The sequence below is a fragment of the Phocoena sinus genome, chromosome 17, assembly GCF_008692025.1.
Source record: "Phocoena sinus isolate mPhoSin1 chromosome 17, mPhoSin1.pri, whole genome shotgun sequence".
NCBI classification, from domain to species: Eukaryota; Metazoa; Chordata; class Mammalia; order Artiodactyla; family Phocoenidae; genus Phocoena; species Phocoena sinus.
In genome coordinates, this window is record NC_045779.1 from 46,499,358 (window position 1) to 46,526,608 (window position 27,251).

The 27,251-nt window shown below is 44.8% G+C and overlaps 1 protein-coding gene across 2 annotated transcripts in view; it reads left to right on the forward strand.

Annotated features, from left to right (window-relative positions):
- The first annotated feature begins 14,388 nt into the window (after window positions 1-14,388).
- The window catches only part of BAALC (BAALC binder of MAP3K1 and KLF4), a 92,481-nt gene continuing 79,618 nt past the window's right edge, over window positions 14,389-27,251 (forward strand). For both annotated transcript variants that reach the window (XM_032610120.1, XM_032610121.1), the window contains exon 1: window positions 14,389-14,592. In XM_032610120.1, coding sequence (XP_032466011.1) covers window positions 14,433-14,592 — 160 coding nt within the window. In that variant the 5' untranslated portion in view covers window positions 14,389-14,432. The remainder of the gene's footprint in view (window positions 14,593-27,251) is intronic.

The window sequence follows — 27,251 nt, forward strand, 5'->3', positions numbered from 1 at the left end:
CTTGTTTTCTCCCTCTTCCTTACCCCGACATCCAGAGCATCAGCCAGCTTTCTTGACTCTTCCTCCGTAATGTGTCTCAAATTGATCCATTTTCTCCATCCTCATTGCTACCACGTTAGTCTATAAGCGACTGTCATCTCTTGCCTTGACTCTTGCAAAAATGTCCAAACTGGTCTCCCTACTTTTTCTCTTGGCTCTCTAAAATCTGTCCTCCACACAGGTGATCTTTTAAAACCCAAAAGTTATTCTCTCTTCTGATAAAAATACTTTGCATTGCTCTTAAAACAAAATCCAAACTTCTTACCATGGTCTACAGCAGACACCATGGTTTTTCTGCTGGGCACCTGTTATTTCTCTGGGTGCATCTACTTCTTCTGGGTACCAAGTCTCCTGCCAGGACATTGGAGCCCTAGAGGTGCCAAAGCACATATCTGTCTTATTTTTGTATATGTTTCATCTGGTTGGTTGAGTGCAAGGGAGGGAACTCTATGCCCTAACAGCAAACATCTTTTGAGTGAAACTATTGTCTAGTTTTGCTTACAGCCTCCTCCTTTCTATAGGATTTGGACACAAGTTCACAGAGGAGGGGAGTTTGGGAGACCAGGGGCATGAGGAGGGCAAGAGGTGACTTTTAATAACAGCACTGGGACGCAGTAGGAACCATCCCTCTTTCTGATAGCAAAGACCTTGCTCTTTGAGCCAGCTTGCTTTCCCCAAATCGTCCTCCCAAGAGGCTTCTCAGCCTCTCAAGCAAATAGAGCCACCCAAGCCTATGTCTAGATAGATTTAGATATATTTGAACAACTTAGCTTTACACTGTTCCCCACCACAATCACCTGCTTTTCGAAAACTCTGTAATCACTCCAGGTCCTGCCTTTCCCCCCTAAAATATCTGCATACATGTTGGAGGGACCAAAAGAAATACACTGTTCTTTCTGTATGGGGCTTATTAGTAAATGCACCTAAAAAAATCCTGAAGTTCTATTCTTATTTGAGATGCTTTGTTAAGAGTGAAAACACCTGCTCTCTGGCCTGTGTGATAGCAGCAATTCTCTGAGATTTGGAAGTGAGTTGCTTGCTGGTAGCTGAGAACCTGAAATTCACATCAATTCATTCAGCCTTATGAAAGAATCTAGCAGGAGGTAAAATCAATTAATGCAGATAATTCAAACATTCTACCAGCCCACACGTAATGTTTTCCTAGCTTATTTCTCCCCAGCGCTGCCAGGATCACACCCTATGCAACACAGATAATAAACAAAATCAAATCGTCGCTCTCATATTTGTGGCTTGTTCCTGGATTTGGTCTCCTGGTTGTTTATGAGGGAGTTCTAAACTGTGGAAGGAGTATTTTTCACCCTATTTCCAGTAACTGTTCTATTTTTCTCAATCCTAGATAGGATTACTCACAGCATAGACACTGCTTGGAACTGGAAAATTTCTCCCACGGCCTTTTTAATCTTCATTTTTCTCCTGTGAACAGTAGGAGAACACACGTAGCTTTCCCGCAGTGGGGTTGCCCTTGGAGAAGACCTTGCAGGCTCTCCACCCCGGAGCCATGACATACGCAGCTACTTAGATGTTTGCAGGTCGCCAGCCCAGGTGAACAGCTCTCAAGTGGGAGATCAGCATTGTGATCAATGAGTGCATGGACTTTGGTCATAAAGACCTGGGTTTAACTCTTGGCTTTGGTGTTATGGTTGACATTGGATAAGACACTTAGCCCCCCTAGGTCTCAGTGTTCTCATCGTGACAATGGGGCTTTTAATGGCACCTACCTCTTAACATTGCTGTGAAGAGTAAATGAGCTAATCCATGTTCAAAGTGCTTATTATACAAAGACTGGGACATATAAGTTCTCTGTAAATGTTGGCTATCATTAGTCACAGGAGCTGGGTGAAGGACTGCTGTTCCCCCGAGTATACCTGTTCCAGCCTGGAAGCCGTCTGTGTGCAGCCAAGGGCCATCTGATCCACCGTCTATCAGAAAGGTGTTCTTGTGGGGATGGACACCAGCCAGTAGGCCCGGTCAGTTTCCATGGTCACCTCTGGGTGCAAAAGGCAGCTGCCTCTGGGCAGAAACTGGTACCTGTCTATGAGCTCTCTGCCTGTCTGGCCAGAAGTGGAGACACCAAGAAAGGGAGAGGGGCCTCTGTACTTTCGGAGTCCCACTGGGGGTTAACTTAGCTTGTCCCCACTCTTTGTCTTGCTCTGAGGATGCCAGGGCTTTAAGGACACTGTGAGAGAGCAGGTCCAGGCAGCCCAGCAATGTCAAAAACTGGACAGAAAGAAGACCCGGCTGTCACAGTCAGTCAAGGAACAACAGTGACAAGAATAAAACATTTTTAAGGATTAAAATCATAGCTGCCATCTTCTGAAGACTTGCTATGTGTTAGGACTTGTGTTCAGAACTTTCCAAGCACCGTGCCCTCTTTCCAACAACACTGTGAGGCAGGTACCATGCTTATTTCCATGTCATAAATGAGACCAAGGCACAGGAACATGCTTGTGGTCTCACAGTTAGTAAGTGTCAGAGCCAAAATTTGAACACAGGTTTGTTTGAGGGGGAAAATGCACAAAACATTCTAAATCCTTGGTTTACCTACCCCCCAGCACAGGCAGAGTCGGGTGAACCTCCCTAACGGACAGCGCACCGGGAGCTTCATGCATCTGGACAAATTCTGCCTTCAAAATGCCCCATGGGCTCTCTCGGCTTCTTTTCATCAGCTCCTGAGCTGCCAGCTCTCTGCCGAGGCAGTGCTTTCACTGGATTATTACAAATGAAAGACCTGATTGTCTGTCCTGCTCTTTTTTTTCCTTCCCCTATTTACTATAATCAGGAAGTCATGTTTTTCATTTAGGGTAAGGCAATTACTTTTCTGCTGACTGAAGACTAGCAGAAAGCAAACTGAGCCTCATTTCTACATTAATTTTATGGGGACAGGATTGAGAGATGGCCTGACTTTCCAGGGTCTCACCCCCTCTCTTCTAGGTCTATTCCTTATCTGATGAAGGCATCAACCACAACAGCCACCACCGAAATGGCATTGACAGTGTAAATGACTGTGGTCCTTTTCCCCTCACCTGGGAAATGATGAATAAAAGTTGCCATCTGCTGCCCTGAGCTCTGCTGTGGTGTGATCTAACATTTATACTTAGGTCTAGTTAACGGTCTGCCTCGCCTGAAGGAGAAGTGTAATAAATATGAAAATCAATTTTTTCACTTGCCTGGGACTCATTTTTATTTGCTCTGCCTGTAGAGGCAAGCAACTCTTTGCAAAGGGAAATGAATAAGACACACCACCTCTCTTCAGTGATCAGAAGTCCAGGTTAACTGTGATATGATTAAGCAAACAGCAAACAAAAATGGTCTGAAAGTGCTTTCTTTTCTTTCAGAGAAAGAATCTCAATTATCTAGCCTACTCTGTGCTACGTGAACATTTCTGAGAACCTTCAAGAGCCCCAAGAAACAAGTTGCCTCCATTTTCCAGGCCACGGTCAGAGGTGAGGAGAACATTCTGTTTCACATCTTTGAGCTTTGCCTTAGAAACGCAAGCCCCGGAAGTGCAGAGGACGATATTATTAATTCAGCCAGTACAATGTTAGAAGACGTAGATCATGATGACTCTAAAGGTTCTTAAGAATATGTAATGCTATGTGGGTATTCTATCAAGACCTTCTCTGGGTTTTCAGAATTCTCTTTGGAAGTAGTTCTGTGTGAATATGCCTTTCTGGATCTATTCTCACCTCTAATTCAGTACCCCTCTTTTCCAACTATCACAATCTACAATTTGAAGTTGTTCTGACAATTAAAAAACTCACCCATCCACCTCATCATCACCAGATTTTCCTCTCCAGGCCATTTCCAGTAGAATGTGGCTCATATTCCTTTGCGAAAGAACAAATTGGTTATTCCTTACATCTTACTAATGAGCAGTGCTACACAGAAAGGAAGCATAATGAAATCAAAAACTCGGAAATACCCGCAACTGCTTTGTCCCGGGTTTTTATTTGGGGTATGATAAAATGACACGGGACACTGATTCAGGCACTGAGACAGATTTTGAAGTTATTGAAAGAACTTGCTGAATTTCTTTAGAATTAACCCAAAGGAGCAGACCTCTCTTCTCATGAGAATTATTTGGTTTAAAGATGAGTGGAGGGAGAATTTGTGTTTCATTTCACATTTAAATTTCATTTCCTTTATAAATGTTTTGTGGTATCATATTTAATTACTTTTATTTTCCAAAATTCCCTTTTTCACATTTTCTAACCTCCTCAACCAAGTCAAAAACCCATTTCCCCTTTTGCCATTTTAATATTGATATTTCAGTTTCCCTTTCCTGTTTCCACCCTGGTTGTCACGTTTACCCCATCTGTCTGCATCACCTGAAGTCCAGGTGCATCGTACATTTCCCCCGGGGCATGGAGTCATTCTTCAAAGGCGAGAGATGCATGAATGGGCCCACGTCAACTGGCACTTGCTGACTTTTTTTACCCAGATGCAGAGAATGGTATCAGATTTTGTCGTTTGGGGCGCTAACCTCAAGCTCTTCCTTCACGACAAAAATTACAGTTTGTAGAATAATGAGGACCTGTCAGCTAGCCAAGACTGGGGACTGGGAGGGGTGCTCAGTGGAAGCTGCTTTAACATCCTCCAGAGGGAGGGTAGGGGCTGCAGTTCTGGTTTGCTCTGCTGAATCTGGAGCAGTGGAGTCCTCGCTGAGGGCTGGCATTCAGGCCTAAAGAGACTTACCTGGGGTCCGCCCTGGAGGCCAGAACTATTGCTGCTATTGCTCTTCCTTTGTATTACTTTTTTTCACTTGGAAAATTGAAACTTATAAGGCGGTGAATCTATCTTTACTCATTTTCAGATGACTGATCCTGATGGCAGGTTTGGGGTCCTGTGGAGCTTCTGTTCTGAACCCTGACCGCCTCACCCAAGGTCTCCTTTCCCTGGCTCACCAAAGTTTGGGCAGAGCCAAGCCCAGTGCTCCAGTTTCCATAGAAATGAGTCAGGGGTGGTACCCACCACAAGGGGTGTTAAAGTCTCAGATATGTTATTTTGAGAATCCCATCACGTAACAAATACTACTCAGCAGTAGTTTTTGTTGTTTTTTTAAGGTGTGTAAGTTTTATTTTGTACTGTCTCCTCCTTAAAAAAAAAAAAAAAAGCCTGTACGCCATACAATGTTTTTTGCCACATATTCAGGTATTTTTAAAATTTTAATATATTGACCATTATCTATCTGGCATATCGTGGCTAATACTTATTTTTAAAAAAACTTTCTGTATCACCTGGCATTAGTGAGTATTTCATAAAAGTATGTAGTCCAATATTATTTGTTTGTTAATCCAATCTGAAAAGCCTTCTCTTTAAATGAAGGACTTAAATACATTATTAATTATTATTATATATTTTTCCCATCTTCCTTCTATAATCTAAGTCTACATTTATATTTTTAATATTAGCTTGTATCCCTGTTTTATTTTTTTTAACATCTTTATTGGAGTATAATTGCTTTACAATGGTGTGTTAGTTTCTGCTTTATAACAAAGTGAATCAGTTATACATATACCCCCATATCTCTTCCCTCTTGCGTCTCCCTCCCTCCCACCCTCCCTATCCCACCCTTCTAGCTGGTCACAAAGCACCGAGCTGATCTCCCTGTGCTATGCGACTGCTTCCCACTAGCTATCTATTTTACATTTGGTAGTGTATATATGTCCATGCCACTCTCTCACTTCGTCCCAGCTTCCCCTTCCCCGTCCCTGTGTCCTCAAGTCCATTCTCTAGTAGGTCTGCGTCTTTATTCCTGTCCTGCCCCTAGGTTCTTCATGACAATTATTTTAGATTCCATATATATGTGTTAGCATACGGTATTTGTTTTTCTCTTTCTGACTTACTTCACTCTGTATGACAGACTCTAGGTCCATCTACCTCACTACAAATAACTCAATTTCGTTTCTTTTTATGGCTGAGTAATATTCCATTGTATATATGTGCCACATCTTCTTGATCCATTCATCTGTCAGTGGACACATAGGTTGCTTCCAAGTCCTAGCTATTGTAAATAGAGCTGCAATGAACATTGTGGTACATGACTGTTTTTGAATTACGGTTTTCTCAGGGTATATGCCCAGTAGTGGGATTGCTGGGTTGTATGGTAGTTCTATTTTTAGTTTTTTAAGGAACCTCCATACTGTTCTCCATAGTGGCTGTATCAATTTACATTCCCATCAACAGTGTATGAGGGTTCCCTTTTCTCCACACCCTCTCCAGCATTTATTGTTTGTAGATTTTTTGATGATGGCCATTCTGACAGGTGTGAGATACTGCATTCAGCAATAGTTTTGAAAGGCATAATCGACTTCATTGCTCTGGATGACTTTGGCTAAGGCTTTCCAAAGTTGCAACCATCCCCACTTTAAAATAATTCATTCTTTTGTTTGTTTTTCAACTTGATGGAAAAAGATGACTAATCCATGCCAGTCGAGTTCTAGATTCTGAACAGATGGTTTAACATAATTTATTACACTTTATATATTACATTTAATTTATTACACTTATTCTGAAAGTTTTGGGAGAAAATTCAGTACCAGCTAGAGAGTCGTAATTAAAGGAGCACAGAGCCAAGCAGAGGCTCCAAGCCCCTATTGAAACTTCAGCTCTACCAGAGACAGCACCTTCTTCTGTGACTCTGGGTGATTCCACAAACCTCTCTGAGCTATGATTTCCTAGTTGGTAAAATCGAAGGACTGGATCAGCTGATCTCTAGGTTTTTCTGGGTTCAAAATTTCTCTGAATTTATGGTACTACATAATAGCCAGAAGAGATTCCATGAAAAAAATAGACTGTTCCTCTGCGATAATGATTTGGTAGGGATGGTGGTAAGAAATTTTTTTTCAGGAAGGTTGATAGTAGTAACATCATAAAGTGAAGGAAGGAAAAGAAAAAAAGGCTACTATTTACCAAACTTTTGCTGTGTGCTAAGCAAATTCACAGACATTACCTCATGTGAAAACACATAATTTCGGAGATTTCCTCTGTAAGGGAGAGAGATGCCATTGTTTCTCCTTTCCCCCAAAGTGCAGTGATAGGTAACATTGATGAGTGCTTTCTATGTGCCAGGCACTCTTCCAAGCCTTTACACCTACTCACACAATTCATTATCCCCATTTACAGATGAGAAAACTGAGGCATAGGTGATAGTAACTTGTCCAAGGCTATCCAGTTGGTAAGTGGCAGCGTCAAGCTCCACACTCAGACAGTTGGGCTCTAGAATCTATATTCTTAACCACATCCTCATACTGCCTCTTGTCATTCATTCATTAAGCAAATATTTGATGAGCATTGACTACATGAAGGCATTGAATTAATCTTTCTTAAGGATTCCAAGCTAAATGAGACAACATCCTTGTCCTTGATAAGCTTAAAATATACATGGTAGATGTTCAGAAATGCGTGTGCAATCAGTGACCACACTTAATCCGAGAACTTTACAACTATCTCCTGTTTTCTGGAAGTGTTTGCAATTCCATTCACATAATGGGCAGTACCTGGCAAGAGGGAGCCCTGCTCCAGGCCCCTGTTCTAGAGGCCCTACTCTGGTTTTCTCTAGGGGCCAGGAATCCAGGGGCCATGGGCTGCCTCCACCTGGAGTCTGGGCCCCAGCTCCTTCTAACCTCCCTTCTGGGTATCCGGGACCTTGCAATTCCCTGCCCCAAAGGCCCTGACCCTACTTCCAGAGCCTGCATTGGAAGCAAGCCCCTTGAGGGCAGATTGCATCCCCCAGTCACAGACTCCTCAGCCAGCGGGTGGCCAAAGGCAGCGATCTGTAGGAGGAGAGCGTAGATGGAACGTGGACTTGTGGGTTTACAGCGACGTGTGTCCACAAGGACTCTTGCAGAGCAGGACTGACTTGGGGGCAGGGAGAGGAGTCACAGACTGGGTCAGCTTGGCCTGCTCTGCCATGTTCGGCGCAGAACTTCAAAGACTCCGAAAATTCTACTTTAGAACCTGGGCTTTCAGGTCATTATGAAGATAACTTGTCGAGATAAGAGGATAGAACATATTTTTCCTAAGTGTGCTAACTTGGTTTATAAACCTTTAAAAAGTAGATATATGGTATGAGGGTTTCCATTTATACTTTTACTCAGGCCCCTTAGCCTGTCCACAGGTTTTGAATGGGCAGTTGTCTGATCTCAGCACTTTTTAGGGGTCCTTCTACATGGGGTTTCAAAGTCCTGCTGCTGCTGTCTCTACCATCAACCCCCACGTCTCCCAACCGGCTACCTAAGGGCCCTACAGTAGAAGCTTCTTGGCCTCCATGGAGCCTCACCTCGTCCTCCTCCCCCATCAGCTCCCTCCCACACAGTGGGTTCCACGTGCTACTATTTCAGTCACTTCCTGGTCCCTCTGTCTTTGCACATTACCTCTTCCCAGGCTTGGCTGAACCCTCACTCATCTGGAACTTGCACCCGGGTAGCTGAACTCTGCTGAGGAATCTCCACAGTCAGCAGCCTCAACTGGGCTGAGGACTGCCCCCCAAAACCTACAGCTCAGTCTTCCAGTCTCTGTAATAATGATGGAATCCTTCTCTATTTTTCTCAGTCTCTGAAATCCTCCTCCACCCACTCTCAGTGGCTAACCTTGCTTCTTACTTCACAAAGAAGATAAACCCCATCCCTTTGGAGAACCCTCAACATCCTAGTTCCAAATCTGAAATCCTCCCAGCCCTCCTCCTGCACTCCTGTTACAATAGTACAGATAGAGGTGCCCTCCTCCCACGGGGGCAATCCCATCGCACTTCTGTGGCTCTCCCCCTCCTACCCCCAGGTTTCAGTATCCTCACCTCCTCCTCTAGCCCTAAACACGCTCTAGTTTCTTCAATTAAAAAAAGAATTCTAATGTGGACTTTCCCTCCAGCTGCTACATTGCTGTCTCATCCCTCGCCTCTCCTTTACTCTTGAACCCACTTCAATTTGGCATCCACTGCCAACATTCCACTGAACTTGACCTCCCTGATGTTAGATCCCACGGTCCGCTTCTCGGTCTCCGTGTGATGCAATCTGCCTTTTGTAGATGCACAGTCAGAACTCTCTCCTCTCTCAAGATCGTTGACGTGCCACGCTCCTCTACGATTTCCCCTCTATGGCCTTTGCTGGCTCTTTCCCTTCACTCACCCTCCAAATGTTGAACATCCTCCGTGCTCACTACCAGACTTCTCTTCCCATGCTACCTCCCTAGGATCTCACTGACTCCTCTGGTCCCAGCCTGGACCTCTCTTCTGGACTCCAGCTTTGTATTTATCTAACTGCCAACTTGACATCTTCCTACACATGTCACCTGGGCAGCTCAAAGTCAACGAGATCACAATTTCACCGCACCTGCTCCCTAATCTGACTCTGATGATCCCCATTCCCGCCTCTTTTCACACTCACCACTCCAGCTTAGCCGCCTCCCAGAGCCTCAGGAAGCTGGGTTGGCAGAGTACCTTCCTGGGGTGTTAATCCACATGGGCACTGAAACATCGCTGGAATCGATCAGAAACATGAGGCCGGTTTACGCAGTTTTCCATTCCTGTCTCTGGTCACTGGCAAAATGTCAATTGGCCCTATTCCCAATCGGTACATATGTTAGATACCTTATTTAGAATCTGAATATGTGACAAGAAAAAATGATTGTTACTTATGATCCTCCACTGCCTGGTAATGGAGGATCTTTCAAAGCTGAATGTGGACAATATCTTCGTCCTTCGAGTCTTTGATACGCCTGAAGAAAGTGTTAAGCTGTGGTTGAAATATCAAACGAGGAGTCAGATGCTGGGACAGAGGTAAGTTGCTTCTCATAAGAAAGGGAGCAAGACGGGGGACAGGAGAGATTGAGCTGCAAGGGGTTGGGGGCGGGAGGCAGGAGCTGGGGAGGTTGAACACTAGAAAACAAGAACAGGGAAGGCCAAACTATTTGGCCAAGCTATTCAGGTATATTTCATATGCTGATATCTCCTAAATTAATTTTCTAGCTGAGACCTCTCTCCTGAGTTGTAGACTTAGAGCCATGTGATAAGGAGAACTAGCACTTATAAAGCCACTTGTACTATATTCTGGCAACTAAGCTAAGTGCTTTACCTATGTGAACTCATGTCTCAGAGGCATTGCAAATTCAACCAAAACGGTATTCCTCATCTACCTGCCATTTCCAGACCTCTCCATGCAGATAACAATACTAGTTTGCCTCTAGGATTCCTCTTCTCAGTACCTGGCAATCCTATCCACCCAACTCCTCGCATCCTCCCACATCATCATCTCTCTCTGCAAGCCTCCTAATGCTCTCCCAGGACCCAGTCTGGCCTCTCTGCCACCCGTTCTCCACCTACCTCCAGAGTGACAGTTCACTAAAGCAGATCTGATGCTGGCAGTGCGTGGCTTCAAGCTTACCAGTGTTTCCCATTGCTTTTAGGATGAAGTCTAAATCCCTTTCTGTAGTCCTTTCCATGCCTGGGCTGGCCCAGACTACTCCTGCAACTCCTCTCATGCTCATCTCATTTCCTTTGCTCACAATGCTCTGGCAGCTGAAACAAGGTTGAGAAGACCTGCTGGGGCGTCTTAAAAGGAGAAGCAAAGCCTGCAGAGGAATGGCCAGCCTGGGCCCTGGGGTTTGGCAGGCTCTGGGCTCAGCGTGAGGAGGAGGAGCCCCTGATCTTGGCTCAGTGAGTCTTTGCTCACTTCTGCATTATGGATCCTGATTAGTACCTGCTGGAGGGACGTCTAACAGCTCTGTGCTAAACTAGATCTTCTTTAGTCCACATTACTCATTCCTACTATGTGCCAGGAATGCCCTGGACTTAGCCTACCTACTAGATGCTACATACTGAGTGCTATAGACCATGTAACCTAGTCTACATTCTATCCATTATATAGGATATAATGAATACTATACCTATATTCTGTATACTTTATAAGATATAATAACAGTACACATTACAGTATATATACAATTGGTAATAAACAAAATGTATTAGATGGGTATTATATCTACTAGCAGTGTTTTGCCATAATAGGTATTTAGTAAGTATATGTTGAATGAGGGAACATACCCCAACATAATAAAGGCCATATATGACAAACCCACAGCTAGTATCATACTCAGTGGTGAAAAGTTGAAAGCGTTTCCTCTAAGATCAGGAACAAGACAAGGATGCCCATTCTCACCACTTTTATTCAACACAGCAGTGGAAGTCCTAGCCACAGCAATCAGATAAGAAAAAGAAATAAAAGGAATCCAAATTGGAAAGGAAGAAGTAAAATTGTCACTGTTTGCAGATGGTATGATAATATATATAGAAAATCCTAAAGACCCCACCAAAAAAACTATTAGAACTAATAAATGAATTCAGTAAAGTTGCAGGATACAAAATTAATATACAGAAATCTGTTGTACTTCTATTCACTAAAAATGAACTTTCAGAAAGAGAAATAAGGAAAATAATCCCATTTACAATTGTATCAAAAAGAACAAAATACTTAGGAATGATTCTGATCAAAGAGGTAAAAGACTTGGAAAACTAGACATTGATGAAAGAAATTGAAGATGACACAAATAAATGGAAAGATATACTGCACTCATGGTTTGGAAGAATTAGTATTGTTAAAATGACCGTACTCTGCAAGGCAATCTACAGATTCAATGCAATCCCTATCAAAATACCAATGGCATTTTTCACAGAGCTAGAACAAATAATTCTAAAATTTGTATGGAAACACAAAAGACCCCAATAGCCAAAACAATCTTGAGAAAGAACAAAGCTGGAAGTATCATGCTCCCTGATTTCAAACTATACTACAAAGCTACAGTAATCAAAACCGTATGGTACTGACACAAAGCGACCCATAGATCAGTGGAACAGACTAGAGAGCCCAGAAGTAAACCCATGCTTATATGGTCAATTAATCTATGACAAAGAAGCCAGGAACAGAAAATGGGGAAAAGACAGTCTCTTCAATAAATAGTGTTGGGAAAACTGGACAGCTGGATGCAAAAGAATGAAACTGGACTACTTTCTCAAACCATATACAAAACTAAACTCGAAATGAATTAAAGACTTAAATGTAAGACCTGAAACCATAAAACTCCTAGAAGAAAACATAGGCAGTATGCTCTTTGACATTGGTCTTAGCAATATTTTTTTGGATCTGTCTCCTCAGCAAGGGAAAAAAAAGCAAAAATAAACAAATGGGACTACATAAAATTAAAAAGCTTTTGCACAGCAAAGGAAACTACCAACAAAATAAAAAGGCAATCTACTGAACAGGAGAAGACATTTGCAAACAATTCCAATATCCACGATATGCAGAGGACTCATACAACTTAACATCAAAAAAAATTGAAAAATTTAAAAATAGGCAGAGGATCTGAATAGACATTTTTCCAAAGAAGACAAACAGATGGCCAACAGGCATATGAAAAGATGTGCAACGTCACTAATCATCAGGGAAATGCAAATCAAACCCACAATGATACCACCTCATATCTGCCAGAATAGCTATCATCAGAAAGACAACAAATAACAAGTGTTGGTGAGGATGTGGAGAAAAGGGAACCCTCAGGAACTGTTGGTGGGAATGTAAGTTGGTATAGCCACTATGGAAAACAGTATGGAGTTTCCTCAAAAAATTAAAAGTAGAACTACTATATAATCCAGCAATTTTACTTCTGGGTATTTACCAGAAGAAAACAAAACTACTCATTTGAAAAGATATATGCACCCCAGTGTTTGTTGCAGCATTATTTACAATACCCAAGATATGGAAGCAATGTAAGTGTCCATCAACAGATAAATGGATAAAGAAGATGTGGTATATAGACAATGGAATATTACTCAGCCATTAAAAAAGAAATGAAACCTTGCCATTTGCAACAACCTGGATGGATCTAGAGAGTATTGTGGTAAGTGAAATAAGTCAGAGAAAGACAAATACTGTATGATATCACTTACATGTGGAATCTAAAAAACAAACCAAACAAACAAGCTGAAAACAGACTCATAGGTACAGAGAACAAAAGAATGGTTGCTAGAGGGGAGGAAGGTGGGAAGGTGGGTGAGATAGGTGAAGGGGATTAAGAGGTACAAACTTTCAGTTATATAATAAATAAGCCACGAGGATGTAATATACAGAATAAGGAATATGGTCAATAATATTGTAATAACTTTACGGGGACAGATGTTACTAGAATTATCATGGTGATCATTTCATAATGGATACTAATGTCAAATACTATGTAGTACACCTGAAACTAATGCAGTATTGTACATCAAATATATTTCAATTAAAAGTGTATATATAATCTTGAATGAATGAAAACAATACTTACTCAACACTATGGCATTCTGACAGAGCCTCATCATTGAGGATTTATTCTTTCAACCCTTCTTTCTTAGCTGTCTCTTTAAGGCAGTTTCCTTCTTTTACCACGTGTCCTGGCTCCTTTGGGACAGGCAAATTCTTTGGCTTACCCAAGTCTGAGCTCTAAGTGTGCGCACATGGAGCACGCAGAGCTGAGTGTGCACCTGGAATATCAAGGCCCTCAGTGGGTTTGGATGGAAGCCTGCCACACCTTCCAGCCCCATCCAGAGAGAGTGTTCCGGCTGCCCTGCGATTCCTGAGAACAAAGTTCGAAATCACAGAACTGGAAAGGGTGTTAGTGACAGAGAGTCCAGCCCAGCTCTCTCAGAAATTATAGGCCCTACTCTCTGCTCCTCAGACCAACTAGGACAGGCAGGGGGTCTGACTGCTCCTTAATTCTTCGTAGCAATAGTTTCTCCCCTGTTTCTGGGCTGTCACCAGCTCCACTGGTTTTGAACAAGTGGCCAGAAAGCTTGGGGTACCTTCCAAAGCCCCCAGGATGGATGAATGGAACGAAGGTGGAAGGAAGAAAGGGAGGGAGGGAGGGAGGTTGGGAGAGACGGATAAATAAAGGGGTAACCCTAGCCGGCGAGGCTGAACCCCTCGCGGAATCCACCCACTCCCATACCGCCCTCCTCCTGTTCTCAGGCCGCCTCTCTTGCGTCCCACGTCCGGCTGGGGCGCACCGAGGGAGCATGCGGGGAAGCGTTTGACTTGGCACGGGATTGGGGGTAGGGCAGCAAGGGCGAGGGGAGGTGGGGGAGGAGAGGTGGGGAAGGGGAGGGCCTTGGAGGAGGAGGAGAGGAGGGGCGCGCTGGGAGCCGGCGCGGCGGAGGGGGCGACTGGCGCCGCGGGAGCTGGGCGTCTGGCTGCGGCGCGGGCGGGCAGGCGGGTCGAGGGACGCGATGCCGCCGCCGCCGCTGTCGCCGCCGCCTCTTCCTCGCCGGCCGGGGCTGCGCCGCCGGGGCTGAGCCGCCCTAGAATCGCGAACCGAGCGGCCGCTGGGCGCGCCAGCAGCGCAGGAGGATGGGCTGCGGCGGGAGCCGGGCGGATGCCATCGAGCCCCGCTACTACGAGAGCTGGACTCGCGAGACGGAGTCCACATGGCTCACGTACACCGACTCGGACGCGTCGCCCAGCAACGCCACCCCGGACAGCGGCCCCGAGGCGGGCGGCCTGCACGCAGGTGAGTGCGCCTGGCTCCCGCAGACTCCCAGCGCTGGGAGGCTGGGCACGGGAGGGGGAAGCGGGAGGGACGCGGGGCGCTGGGGCAGTCCAGTGCCCCAGAGAATTCTGTGCGGAATGGTGTTGGTGTTGTTGGGGCCGGGGGAGGAGCGGGGAGGCGGGAAACAGCACCTGTCTGCTGACAGACTGACCGACCCAGGCCCAGGGAGCAGCGCCAACCAGAGACCCCTACAAAAGGCTGAGCTAATCCCCTGGGCCTCGCGGAAACCCCGCACCTCTTGGCCTCCGCCCGTGCCTGCTCATTGGCCGGGGCCGGGTTGGGTGGGAGGACAGCCCGCACGGCTCGCACACCTATCCCGCCGCCCACCCAGGCTTCTCGCCCGCTTGGACTCGCCTCCGCTGGATTTTGGCCCGTTTCCTCCTCTGGCCGCCTGGGCACTCTCTCCCTTGACTTATAGACTGGTCCAGATTACCTGGGTGGTTTCTTCCTCGTGGCTTCCCCCTTTTCTCCCGTGTCTCGAGTTTTGAAAACCAGAATCCCAGTTCAGGGCAAAATAAACAACGGCCGCCCCATCACTAGTTCTGCACTTCAGCTTACTTTTCAGGCAGTTGTTTCATAGCAAGGACTTCCTCTCTACCCCACGGTGCCTCGATGCTTTATATGAGGCAGGGCATGAAAGCGGATTACGACTATAAATTAAATACTCTTACCATTCTGGCAGAAATCTGATAGAAGGATATGCGAAGAACTTTCTGGACCTGTCACAAATCACATTTTGTTTTTTCTTTTAAAGCAGACGGTAATAATTGTAACGTAGAGATGAAAACAGACTGTTGCCACAGACTGACCTTTAATCATAAACTTGTTAGTGACGTTAAACGGAAAGAAACTCACTGCTTATTACATGGATGTTGTCAGAAGCCAGATCAATATTTGTATAAGAATGTTTTAACTATTTCCCTTTATGTTGCTGGCATTTTTAAATATTGAAATCTAAAATAGAAAATGAGGTTAATTTGAAGAATAGCATATATTATAAGGAGGAGGAGAGAAATGTCAACTACTCCTAACACATCAGTAGTCCTAAATTCCTGCCTCCTAAATAAGAGCTGTCACTTTAATCCTGAGACTCTGTCTCCATCTTTTAGGACCAAGCTGGGTCCTTTTTCACATGAACTTTGTGATTTTTTTTTTTAAGCGAGAACCGTCAGTGAAAATTGTGCAAGGCATAATACTTCATTTGTCTCTAATTTTTCTGACTCACAGTAGCAATCATAATGGTTATTTCGTATTGCTGATGCTTTCAGTGGGCTTTCAAATGGTGTTGGCTGAATTCAGTGTCAGAATGAGGATAAGACATGAGCCTTCAAAATAGACCTGGTAAATGTTAGATGGAACAACATTTCCTGAGGAGGTATGGTACCTCTCAGGAGACACTCAGAAAGACCAGAGCTGCACTCCAAGGAAATAAGGTTAAAAACATCTAATGTGGAAAAGAACAAAGTACAGCTTCAGGGAATGGTTGCCTTGGTGACTGGAAGTATATAGTGTGTGTGTGTACATGTGTATGAGTGTGAGAGAGTTATTATGGGATGACTAAATATGTACATATTTATTTGTTTCCAATGCTTATTCATTTATTACTCTGCCATCCTGAGTCATGTCCCATCATGCATCATGAGATCTGGCTCCCGCAACAGGTGGGGTCCGGGACAAGCATGCTCATTCGTGGTACCCTACCAAACATGGGACAGCCCTGCCAGGCAAGTGGTCCTGAAGACCTGAGTCATTCACAGGAAGGGCTCGGCTCCAGTCTCAGAACAGCGCCCTGAAATTGGCAAGACACTTAGATGGGCAGGATCATTTCAATTCCCTAGAAATTTCCATCATCCTCAGAGGAGAGGAACATTTCTGAAGATCAAGATGGACTCAAGCTGTCCCTGGAAATCCATTGGCATTCCCTTTAGAGCCTTTAGAAAAAATGTCTTCTTGATTCTTGTGGATTTTCCAGACTAGCAATTTGTCATCTTTGGTCAGAGTGGGTCATTGGAGAAAGCGACCGTTCTCCTGGGTTTCAGCCACCCTGCGAGATTAGCCAGAATCCTTTATTTTTTTCTTCCCTCCTGCTCCCCCAGCCTCACCCACCTGCTGCCAGTGCACCACCTGTGAATTCAGTTCCAGTCTTCTGGGGGGCACCCACTGGCCCGCAGTGACTGTGTGGTGATGAGAAGCCAGAATGCCACTTTTTCCTGTTTCCATCAACTCTTTTCTGATGGGGGGACAAAAGGAAAAGCTGGATTTAGGGGAATTCAGGTTGTAAAATCATCACTAAGGCCTTCATGACTAGAACTCTAGAGCTGGAGAGGCTCTCTGAAGGTCATCTGTTGAAGGCAGATGGGATTCAGTTAAGTTGCCCAGTCTGCACTGCACAGCCTCCCAGTCCTTTCACAGTTCTTACCCCCAGCTCCCTCAGTCCTCAAGAGTCCTTTCTTTCTGGGCCCCTGGTCACTCTCCTTTAGTAGCACATTGAAGCCACTTTTCTTCTAGCCCTCCCAACCTCAGGAGCTCTGAGGGCAGGGAGTGGACTAATGCATCTTTATATCTTGTGCTTAGCCAGTTACACTGTGGAGCCCCCAGCTGGGATTTTCTTGAATGCGTAGGCTCTCCGTTTAACCCTCCCCTCCCCTGTCAGCGCTTCCTAGATTCCCTCCCCCTTTGCTCTGCCTTGCATCCCTTGCTGCCGATGTTTTCCCACTTGAATGAGTTTAACCTAGATTCCTCCAAGTGTCTTTCTGAGCCCACAGCTTTTCTTTAACAAGTGCCCCCAGCTTTGCCCTACCCCATTGAAACCCCTGGCCCAGCTCAAAGATGCCATTTCTTCTGTAGCGCCACCACCCCTCAACCTCAACTCCACACCCATATCTACCAAAAAGCCCTATTTAAGCACATCTGCTTGTAAACCTCATTTCTATTTCTCTTAGTCCAGTCCAGATTGAGGTCACGTCACATGACAGGTGTTCAGTATTTGTTGAATGAATTCTGCATTTCACCGCAGGAAGGAGGCATGTTTTTCTGCCAGTTCCACGAAGGAGAGAGTTTCTTTCCTTCTTCTCCTTACTTACAGGATCCTTACATGATCCTGAGCCTTTGATCTCTGTGTTTGGGGATCACCTCCACTTGCCAGCAGAATTCGATTTTTAGATTTAGCTATTATGTAGGCTGGAATTAAAGACCTAACTGAAGCCACAGTATCTGATATCCATGGCTTCTCTGTGTCATCGAAGCCTGTCTCTCTGTCACAGGAGGAAATTAAATTGGTCTGGTGTGATTTAGTTCTCATAACATCAGTTTACTGGATTGATTTTTACCTCTGTGGTCTGATGGAGGTCTCCTATGGAGAAAGGGGGTCTCTGAGGTTGCTCTACCCCAGCCTAGCTCAGCCATTCCATACGTGAATAACTTCCTAGCTTCACCTCAATTTAATCACGAGTCCCTTAAATTACATCCTTAAAGATCCCCTTTTCTTTCTTTTTTTTTTTAAACCTAGTATAGGACATAGACGATTTTAGATAGTCTATAGATTTTTTCTTTTTGGCTTCATTGCGTTGGGTCTTCGTTGATGCGCGCGGGCTTTCCCTAGTTGCAAGCGGGGGCTACTCTTCGTTGTGGTGCGTGGGCTTCTCCTTGCGGTGACTTCTCTTGTTGTGGAGCACGGGCTCTAGGTGCGTGGGCTTCAGTAGTTGTGGCACGTGGGCTCAGTAGTTGTGACGTACAGGCTTAGTTGCTCCACGGCATGTGGGATCTTCCCGGACCAGGGATCAAACCTGTGTCCCCTGCATTGGCAGGTCCCTCCCCTTTTCTACTGTTAGTATTTTTCTAATGTCTCTAGAGAATAAAACATTTCAAATTTCTCTAAAATGCTTCTATTTTATAGTTTTAAATTGCTATAATAAGTGCTTTAGTGAATGCAAGATGGAAGATTGCAAAATTAGACTCACAGCAAAATGATTTATCTAAATCAATTGAAATATGTCAGGTGAAATGAAGAGCACTTAGTATTACCATTAGCTAACATTTATTGATATCTTACCAAGGGCCAGGCACTATACTTAGTGGCACTTTATGTAAATCATCTCTCTTAATCCTCACGAGGGGGGATGAGGTAGAACTATTGCTATCCTTCTTTTGCAAGTGAGGGAATGAGGCTTAGAGTGTGCAGTAACTTTTCCCGATCCAAGACTCGAATCCAGCTTTTTCTGAATCCAAAGCCCGCACTCCTAAATCCTGCCCTCCTGATGAATGGGGGGATCAACTATAGAATTCTTGATTTGACAGTGGATGGAACTCAAAGTCTAGTGTGGTCTCTTGGCAGTCTAGTCTGGTCTCAGCACAGTTTTCTTCTGCAGCATCTCTGAGGAAGGGATATCTCTTCCCTAGGGATGGAGGTCTACCCATACCTTTGTGGAGCAGTTTCACTTGCAAGAAACTCTTCCTGCTCTTGTAATTTCCACCTGGTCTCACGTAGATCGTTCCTTCAACATTTGAAGATTGCTGTTGTATTTTCTCTCACTGTTGGTCCGCCAGGCCAAACACGTGCAATTCCTTCAGTCATTTCTCAGACTTCTGTGGGACTGACCATATTTCTACAAATGCACCGTTTGGTTTGTCAAAGTCCCTCTTGATACAAGGGACCTATGCTGCTGACGTCAGCTGAAGAGCAGAAGGAAATATGAGGTCTGTTATGATGTGGACACTGACCCTTTCCCGATGCAGGTAAAACCAGGTTTGTTTTACCTGCTGTTGTTGTTGCCACGTTACCTTGATGACTCACATGAAGCTTGCAATTAGTTAAAACCCTTGGATCTTTCTTTCTAGTCACATTTAAGTTCTGTGACATCAGTGACATTGCCTGGTTTTCACTCTACATACCCAGCACCTGGAACAGTGTCTAGAATATAGGTGACACTCAATAAATGTTTGTGGAATGAGTGAATTTTTTTCCCTAATGAATCCTACATTTGTACTATTGATTTCCATATCCCAAATTTGGGATTTTTACAATTCTTCTTGTTGAAACTAATCGTGTTGGTTTCAGTTTCATGTTTAAACTTACTGACCTTGACTCATTTGGGTAGTGCCATGAAGACAATAGTCTAGGTCTTCGTTGCCCTCTGTTGGAAGTCTAAAGATAAAGGACATTTATTTGCTCGTTTGTTTATTCAATATACCGCTGGCACAAAGATGAGTGAGATATGTTCCTCGACCTGAAGAACTTAATAGTACAGGGGACACAGGTGGACACACTTCAGGTCAGCATGATGCACACTGGAACAGCATGAAGGAAGGGTGCTGGGGGAGTGCAGAGGACTGAGTAGTTCATTTTGCCTGGGGAGGGGCCAGTGTGTACAGACCCCTGCAGGAGGCTTCCCTGCAGAAGGAAGCAGGACTGCTCCTGCAGACTTGCACAGCCGGTTACCCTGATTCCCTCCTTGAGTGAGGGCACCTATGCAGAACCCACCAGGGGCTTCCTGGTGGATAAGCCTCCCTGCTTCCCCCAGCTCTCTCTATATACCTGTTACCACTTGGTTATATTTTCAAACAATTTTTTAAATTGAAGTATAGTTAATTTATTAATTTACAATGTCGTGTTAGTTTTAAGTGTACAGCAAAGTGATTTTATATATATATAATTTTTCAGATTCTTTTTCATTATAGGTTATGACAAGATATTCTAGCAATTACTAAGGTCTTCCCCCGTGGGAATGACTTGCTCCGTTACTTAGGTAAGGTGTCTTTCCACTGGCCATTGTAGTCCTGTGCCTAACGCTGGGCCTGGCTATAGTAGGACCTCAAGCAATCTCTCTTGAATGAATACATCTCCTAAAACTTCTGTGTCCATTTCGTTCTTCGTGCAGTGCCCAGAGTTAATGTTTTCTTTCCTCAAAAGTTCCATCTGCTCGTCCTTTTCAGGTTCTTGTCTACCTGATGGGTTGTATAGTAAGAAAACATCCCCACCTCTCACACCCCCTTTGCCAAACACAAGCCCCTTTGTTATAAGGGTGGTTTTGCAAAAATCACTTCAAGAAACAGGTGGCAGCAAACCCGGGCAGTTCATCAACATCTAGGAAGTCTCACCTCTCATGGCCCTGGTCTCTCGAGTAGTCACCCGTCCTGCCCCAGGCTCTCCAGGTGCCTTGTCCAGCCCAGTAAGAGCAGGGGTCATACTGCACTGCCGGGCTTGTTCCCGTCTGTGTCTCGGGGTAGCCTGTGAGCTCTGCCAGGTTGCGGACTGCGTGATTGGCATTTGCATGCCTGGTACCTACCACATGTATGTTGAATGACTGTAAAAGTACCTAGGTGGATGAATGATCCAGCTAGGCAAGTGAGTTTTGTCTGTCTGTCTTGTACCCTCTTTCCTGAGTCCTATCTTAGATGATTTTGTCTTGGACATTAGTCCAGTGAACCGTGTCTTCATTGGACACTAGATAAAGCTATTCTGGCTCTGATCAGAAATGAATTTAAGGCTCCAGGCTTGGGCCCCAATGCGAGGAAGAGAGTCCCCTCTCAATCAGCAGGGAGTCTTTTCGTGCACTCAGCAGTCCCCCAACCCCTGGAGGTCCTGCCTTCACCCTGGGATCTGTGCACCTGTGACCCTCAGCCCCTTCCCGCAGATAAGACCATTCTGTCCTTGAGTGAAGCTGGGAGTCTGAGCCTGTTGTTCCTTACCCATGGTGTCTGGGCTTTCATCCCAGGAGCCCTTCTGTGTCAGGCCCATGGCCTCTAGCCCCTCTCAGAAGACTATTTGACCCTGCTAGGACTCTTACAGAGGCTCTCTGGCTGGTCCCAATGCCACCTTTGCTTCCATCTGTAGAGGGGACTGGGTGGGTGAACCCTGAGCCACATTGTGGTCCAGCCCCTTCCAGCTCAGCCACCAGCAGAGTTCACTTCCTCACGTGCTGCCCTCCCACTCTGCCCCCCGCCCAACTGCCTCCTTCTCTCCGGAGATAAAACTCTTTCAGAATGTTGCTGTGGGCTAAACTGTGTCCCACCAAGTGTATATGTCGAAGTCCTAACCTCCAGAATGTGACATTTTTTGGTTTTTGTTTTTATTTTATTTTTATTGAATTCAATTTACAATGTTGTATTAGTTTCTGGTATATAGCAAAGTGATTCAGCTATACATATATATGCATATTATTTTTCATATTCTTTTCCATTGTGGTTTATTACAAGATATTGAATATAGTTCCCTGTGCTATACAGTAGGACCTTGTTGTTTATTTTATATATAGTAGTTTGTATCTGCTAATCTCAAACTCCTAATTTATCCTTCCCTCACCCTCTTTTCCCTTTGGTAACCATAAGTTTCTTTTCTATGTCTATGAGTCTGTTTCAGTTTTGTAAATAAATTCATCTGTGTCACATTTTAGATTCCACATATAAGTGATATCATATGGTATTTGCCTTTCTCCTTCTGACTTACTTCACTTGGTATGATAATCTCTAGGTTCATCCATGTTGCTGCAAGTGGCATTATTTCATTCTTTTTTACGGCTGAGTAGTATTCCATTGTATATATGTGCCATACCTTCTCTCTTTATTCATCTGTTGATGGACATTTAGGTTGTTTCCATGTCTTGGCTATTGTAAATAGTGCTGCTATGAACATGGGGGTGCATGTATCTTTTCAAATTAGAGTTTTCTTTGAATATATGCCCAGGAGTGAGATTGCTGGATCATATGGCAACTCTATTTTTAGTTTTCTAAGGAACCTCCATACTGTTCTCCATAGCGGCTGCACCAATTTACATTCCCACCAACAGTGCAAGAGGGTTCCCTTTTCTCCATAACCTCTCCAGCGTTTGTTATTTGTAGACTTTTTAATGATGGCCGTTCTGATGGGTGTGAGGTGGTAGGTACATCACTGGTGGTTTTGATTTGCATTTCTCTAATAATTAGTGATGATGAGCACCTTTGAGCACCTTTTCACATGTCTATTGGCCATCTGTACGTCTTCTTTGGAGAAATGTCCATTTAGGTCTTTTGCCCATTTTTTTTTATTGGGTTGTTTGCTTTTTTGTTATTGAGTTGTATGAGCTCTTTGTATATTTTGGAAATTATGCCCTTGCCGGTCTCATTGTTTGCAAATATTTTTTCCCAGTCCATAGGTTGTTTTTTCTTTTTTTTTTTTTTTTTAAATTTTTTTTTTATTTATTTATTTTTGGCTGTGTTGGGTCTTCGTTTCTGTGCGAGGGCTTTCTCCAGTTGTGGCAAGTGGGAGCCTCTCTTCATCGCGGTGCGCGGGCCTCTCACTGTCGCGGCCTCTCCCGCTGCGGGGCACAGGCTCCAGACGCGCAGGCTCAGCAGTCGTGGCTCACGGGCCCAGCCGCTCCGCGGCATGTGGGATCCTCCCAGACGAGGGCTCGAACCCGTGTCCCCTGCATTGGCAGGCAGACTCTCAACCACTGCGCCACCAGGGAAGCCCCTGTTTTTTCATTTTGTTTATGCAAAACCTTTCATTTTATGTAAGCAAAAGCTTATAAGTTTGATAAGGACCATTTGTTTATTTTTGTTTTTATTTCTATTGCCTTGGGAGACTGACCTAAGAAAGCACCGGTATGATTTATGTCAGAGAACGTTTTGCCTATGTTCTTTTCTAGAATGTGACGTTTTTTGGAGATAGGGTACTTACAGAGGTAATCAAGTTAAAATGAGGTAATTACAGTGGGCTCTAATCTAATGTGACTGGTGTCCATATGAAAAGGGAAATGTGAACACACAGACAGACACTCAGGGACAATGCCATGTGAAGATGAACGCAGAGATTGAATGGCCAAGGAAGGCCAAAGATGGCCAGCCAAGCAGCAGAAGCTACAGGAGAGGCATGAAACAGATTCTCCCTCACAGCCCTCAGAAGGAACCAACCCCACCAGCACCTTGATCTCAGACTTCTAGCCTCCGGAACTGTGAGACGATACATTTCTGTTAAGCCGACTGGTTTGTGGTACTTTGTTACGGCAGCTACAGAAGACTAATAAACATGTATTTATGAGCACAGACACTGAACATTTGGAAATAATAAGAGAGAGGATTTCTGTGGTCACTACCTCACACTTCCTTCAGAGATTGGGTCTCTTTCCTTGTCATTTATATTCAAATAGCATTTATTGAGCATCTACTGTAGGTGAGAATTTTTCTCTTGGGATGTTAGCTTACATAACTCTCTAAAATAACCTCAGAAATCATTGCTATCACCATCTACCAGATGAGGAAACGAGGTTCAGTGAGATTAAGAGATTGAGCGGTTTAAACACAACACTGTAAATCAACTACGATAAAATTAAAAAAATAACAATACTAGTAATAAAAGAGATTGAGCGGGGTCACCCATCCAGGAAGTGGAAGCACCCAGCTCAGACTCCAGTTCTCTAGTTTCTAAATGCAGGGCAGTACTAACAACTAAGCACAAATTTAGGGCCCTCCTCCACCCCATCTGGTTTGGCTTTTTTGAAAACATGAGCCACTTGGAGTGGGAGCCTCCTGCCAGCATTCTCAAGGATGAGGACAGGAGTCTTTGGAGAGACACGTGCAGCTTTGTGACACCAATGACACCCCCTGCCTGTGCTGAGTGTCCCCAAGTAGGGCTGCCGGGGCTGCTCAGAAAATCACCTGCATCCCACTCAACCTGATGGGCTTGTTAAAGATGGAATAGTCTTTGGGCAGAATAAGATTTTTTTTCTGGTTTCAAACGAACTGGGTGCTCCTCAAGAAAATCTAGAAAGTGCAGAGAAGCACACAGAAGGAAATAACGCCTCTGTAACATTTGGGTTTTGTCCTTAAGGTCCTGCATCTAGGTGTATACGGTGCACATTGTATCTTCTGTAGGGTTTATGTTTAAAGTTTGAGGGGGCATGGGAAAAATATCCCTCAGATTGCTTGGAAGCTCAAAGGCCAAGAAAAATAACTTTTTTGTTTCTTTGTGTTGAGGAAAATATTTAGAGGTCGTGGCAGCCAAAGTCTAGTTTGAATGGGGGAAGAGCAGGGGCCAAAGACCCTGGATCAGCGAAGGGATTTTTCTCCCTGTTTTCTTTCAGCACTAAGCAAACGTAGTTGAATTCAGGTAAGTTATGTACTAGGCTAATGTGTAGTGTGAGTCCATTGTGTGTAACCCCTCCACCTCCCCCTTTCACCTCCCTTCCATCCCCCACAACTGGCTCGGGCTGAGGTTGCTGTTTTATATTCTGCCTAGCTGTTTGCTGGGGTTTAGAGTTGCTTTATGGGTGTAGAAACATGGCGTGTGTGTGTGTGCGTGTGTACGTGTACCAGCTCTCTGTCTGAGTCACAAATGCCCATGAGGTCGTGCAGGTTGGCTGCCCAGCGTTGGGGTTGCTACAACCCCATACACTGCAGCTCATACACAGACAGAATAGATACGGAGTGTCTGCTTACATCTTGCCATGTGGCTTCTGTGTAATGAAGCAAAGCCAGAAGCCTGAGTAGATTTTCCTTAATCTAGCTCTATCTGCTTTACGAATAGTGCCAGTTTTTCCTAGATTCCAGGATTAGGTTGTCCATTAGTCCTTACTTTGGGTAATGTTGTGAGTCTTGGTTTTTTTCTGTCTTCATAGGCATTTTAATGGGCATTTGGGCAAGGCTGAGTCAGCGGCTCCTAGCTAGATGCCCTTCAGCCTGGAAGTCCAACCCAGAGCCTCTAGACCTTTTCCTCCAAGCCACTGCACCCACAGCTGTCAGACAGCCACACCTATGGGAGGGACCACTCAGCCAGATCTGATCTCTGTTTACAATCTCCTTCTCATGTGAACATGTCCTAACTTTTCTCTTCTTCATCATCATCATCACCATCATCATCAACAACTTCCTTGTTATTTTGCTTGGAGATAGTATAGTTCAGTGGTTAAGGAATTAGACTTTAACAACAGACATTTACCAGCCGTGTGACCTTGAGCAAGTTTCTTAGCTTTTCTGGGTTTCAGTTTCCACACTGTAAGATGGGAGTCATCACAGAATTCATGTACTCACAAATATGAAGGGCATAGTTTCTTTCTTCTTTTTGTTTGTTTGTTTGTTTTTTGCGGTACGCGGGCCTCTCACTGTTGTGGCGTCTCCCGTTGAGGAGCACAGGCTCCGGACGTGCAGGCTCAGCAGCCATGGCTCACAGGCCCAGCCGCTCCGCGGCACATGGGATCTTCCCGGACCGGGGCACGAACCCGCGTCCCCTGCATCGGCAGGCGGACTCTCAACCACTGTGCCACCAGGGAAGCCCTCTTTCTTCTTTTTTTTTTTTTTTTTTTTTTTTATGCGTTACGCGGGCCTCTCACTGTTGTGGCCTCTCCCGTTGCGGAGGACAGGCTCCGGACGCGCAGGCTCAGCGGCCACGGCTCACGGGCCCAGCCGCTCCGCGGCACGTGGGATCCTCCCAGACCGGGGCACGAACCCGTGTCCCCTGCATCGGCAGGCGGACTCTCAACCACTGCGCCACCAGGGAAGCCCTCTTTCTTCTTTTTATACAAAAGGATTTATTAAAAAACCAGTAAGACCCTACTATATCATGACACGATCACCCTGGGCTTTTAACACAAGACTTGCTCTACAATACTGGGGAGGGCAGGGCATAAAACACAAATTGATTCTGAAGCATAGCAATTAAGAAATAAAGCAATGAAAGCAAATTTATTTCAATGAGAACTCAGAATTAAACTCCAGAGGGACCCAACATCATACTTCCAGTTCGGGGACTTGATACAAAAAATTTAGTTTGAACTGCTATCAGCAGGTGGCAGGGGCCACCTTTAAGTGAATCTTCAATTTGGAAAATACTGCTTCACCACCTGTTGGGGCTAAGTTGCAAATGGAACAATTTAGTATGGTTTGCAGCTGTTTTGATGACCACCTCACCTGGATACTTTCCCATAACCACTGTGCTGGTCCCCACCTCTTGCGCGAGCTCTTCCTGCAAATCCTCCTCTGGATCCCCACTGTTGCTGTCGCTGATGATGTTCCTTCGATATAGCTACTTATATCTCACATTTACTAAGACCATCATTGTGGTATTTCTTTTCCATTATCTTCTTCACTGGTTCCTCTTCCTTAAAGGTAATAAAGCAGAATAAGGGCATAGCGTTTCAGTGCTGCCCATCCTGGCACCCAGGATCCCCTGCCTCTTCAGTCTCGCCAATTGCGAACCCGGGGCCACCCCTCCTCTGTTTCTGAGTTGCTTGGCATTGCTATTGAAAGCCGTGAGTGTTGGCCATTGCATCCAGTAGTGATTCATGCCTAGAACCTCAGTGTCCTTACCAGTTCTTGGCAGTTCTGTTAGTTCCTTATTAATGTGCTGTCTTAGTCCCCATGTAATGCTCCCGATATTATTCTGTTCTTGCCCTCTGAATGCTAAAACAATGGAAGACTTTCTGTGAATTCTCCCATCTCTTCCTCCAGTCACCTATTGTATATCCTTCTTGCCGCCTCAGCATTTTTAAACATCTTTAGCCATCTTCTCTCCTCAGATCTGCCTGTTTGGATTCTAGGCCCACTGACGAGGTTGTTCCTTGTTGTAACAATAGATGAGGCCATCACAGGTGGTTCCGTATTTTTTCTGCACTTAAAGAAAAGTCTGGAGATTGGTAGCCATGCTGCTCAAG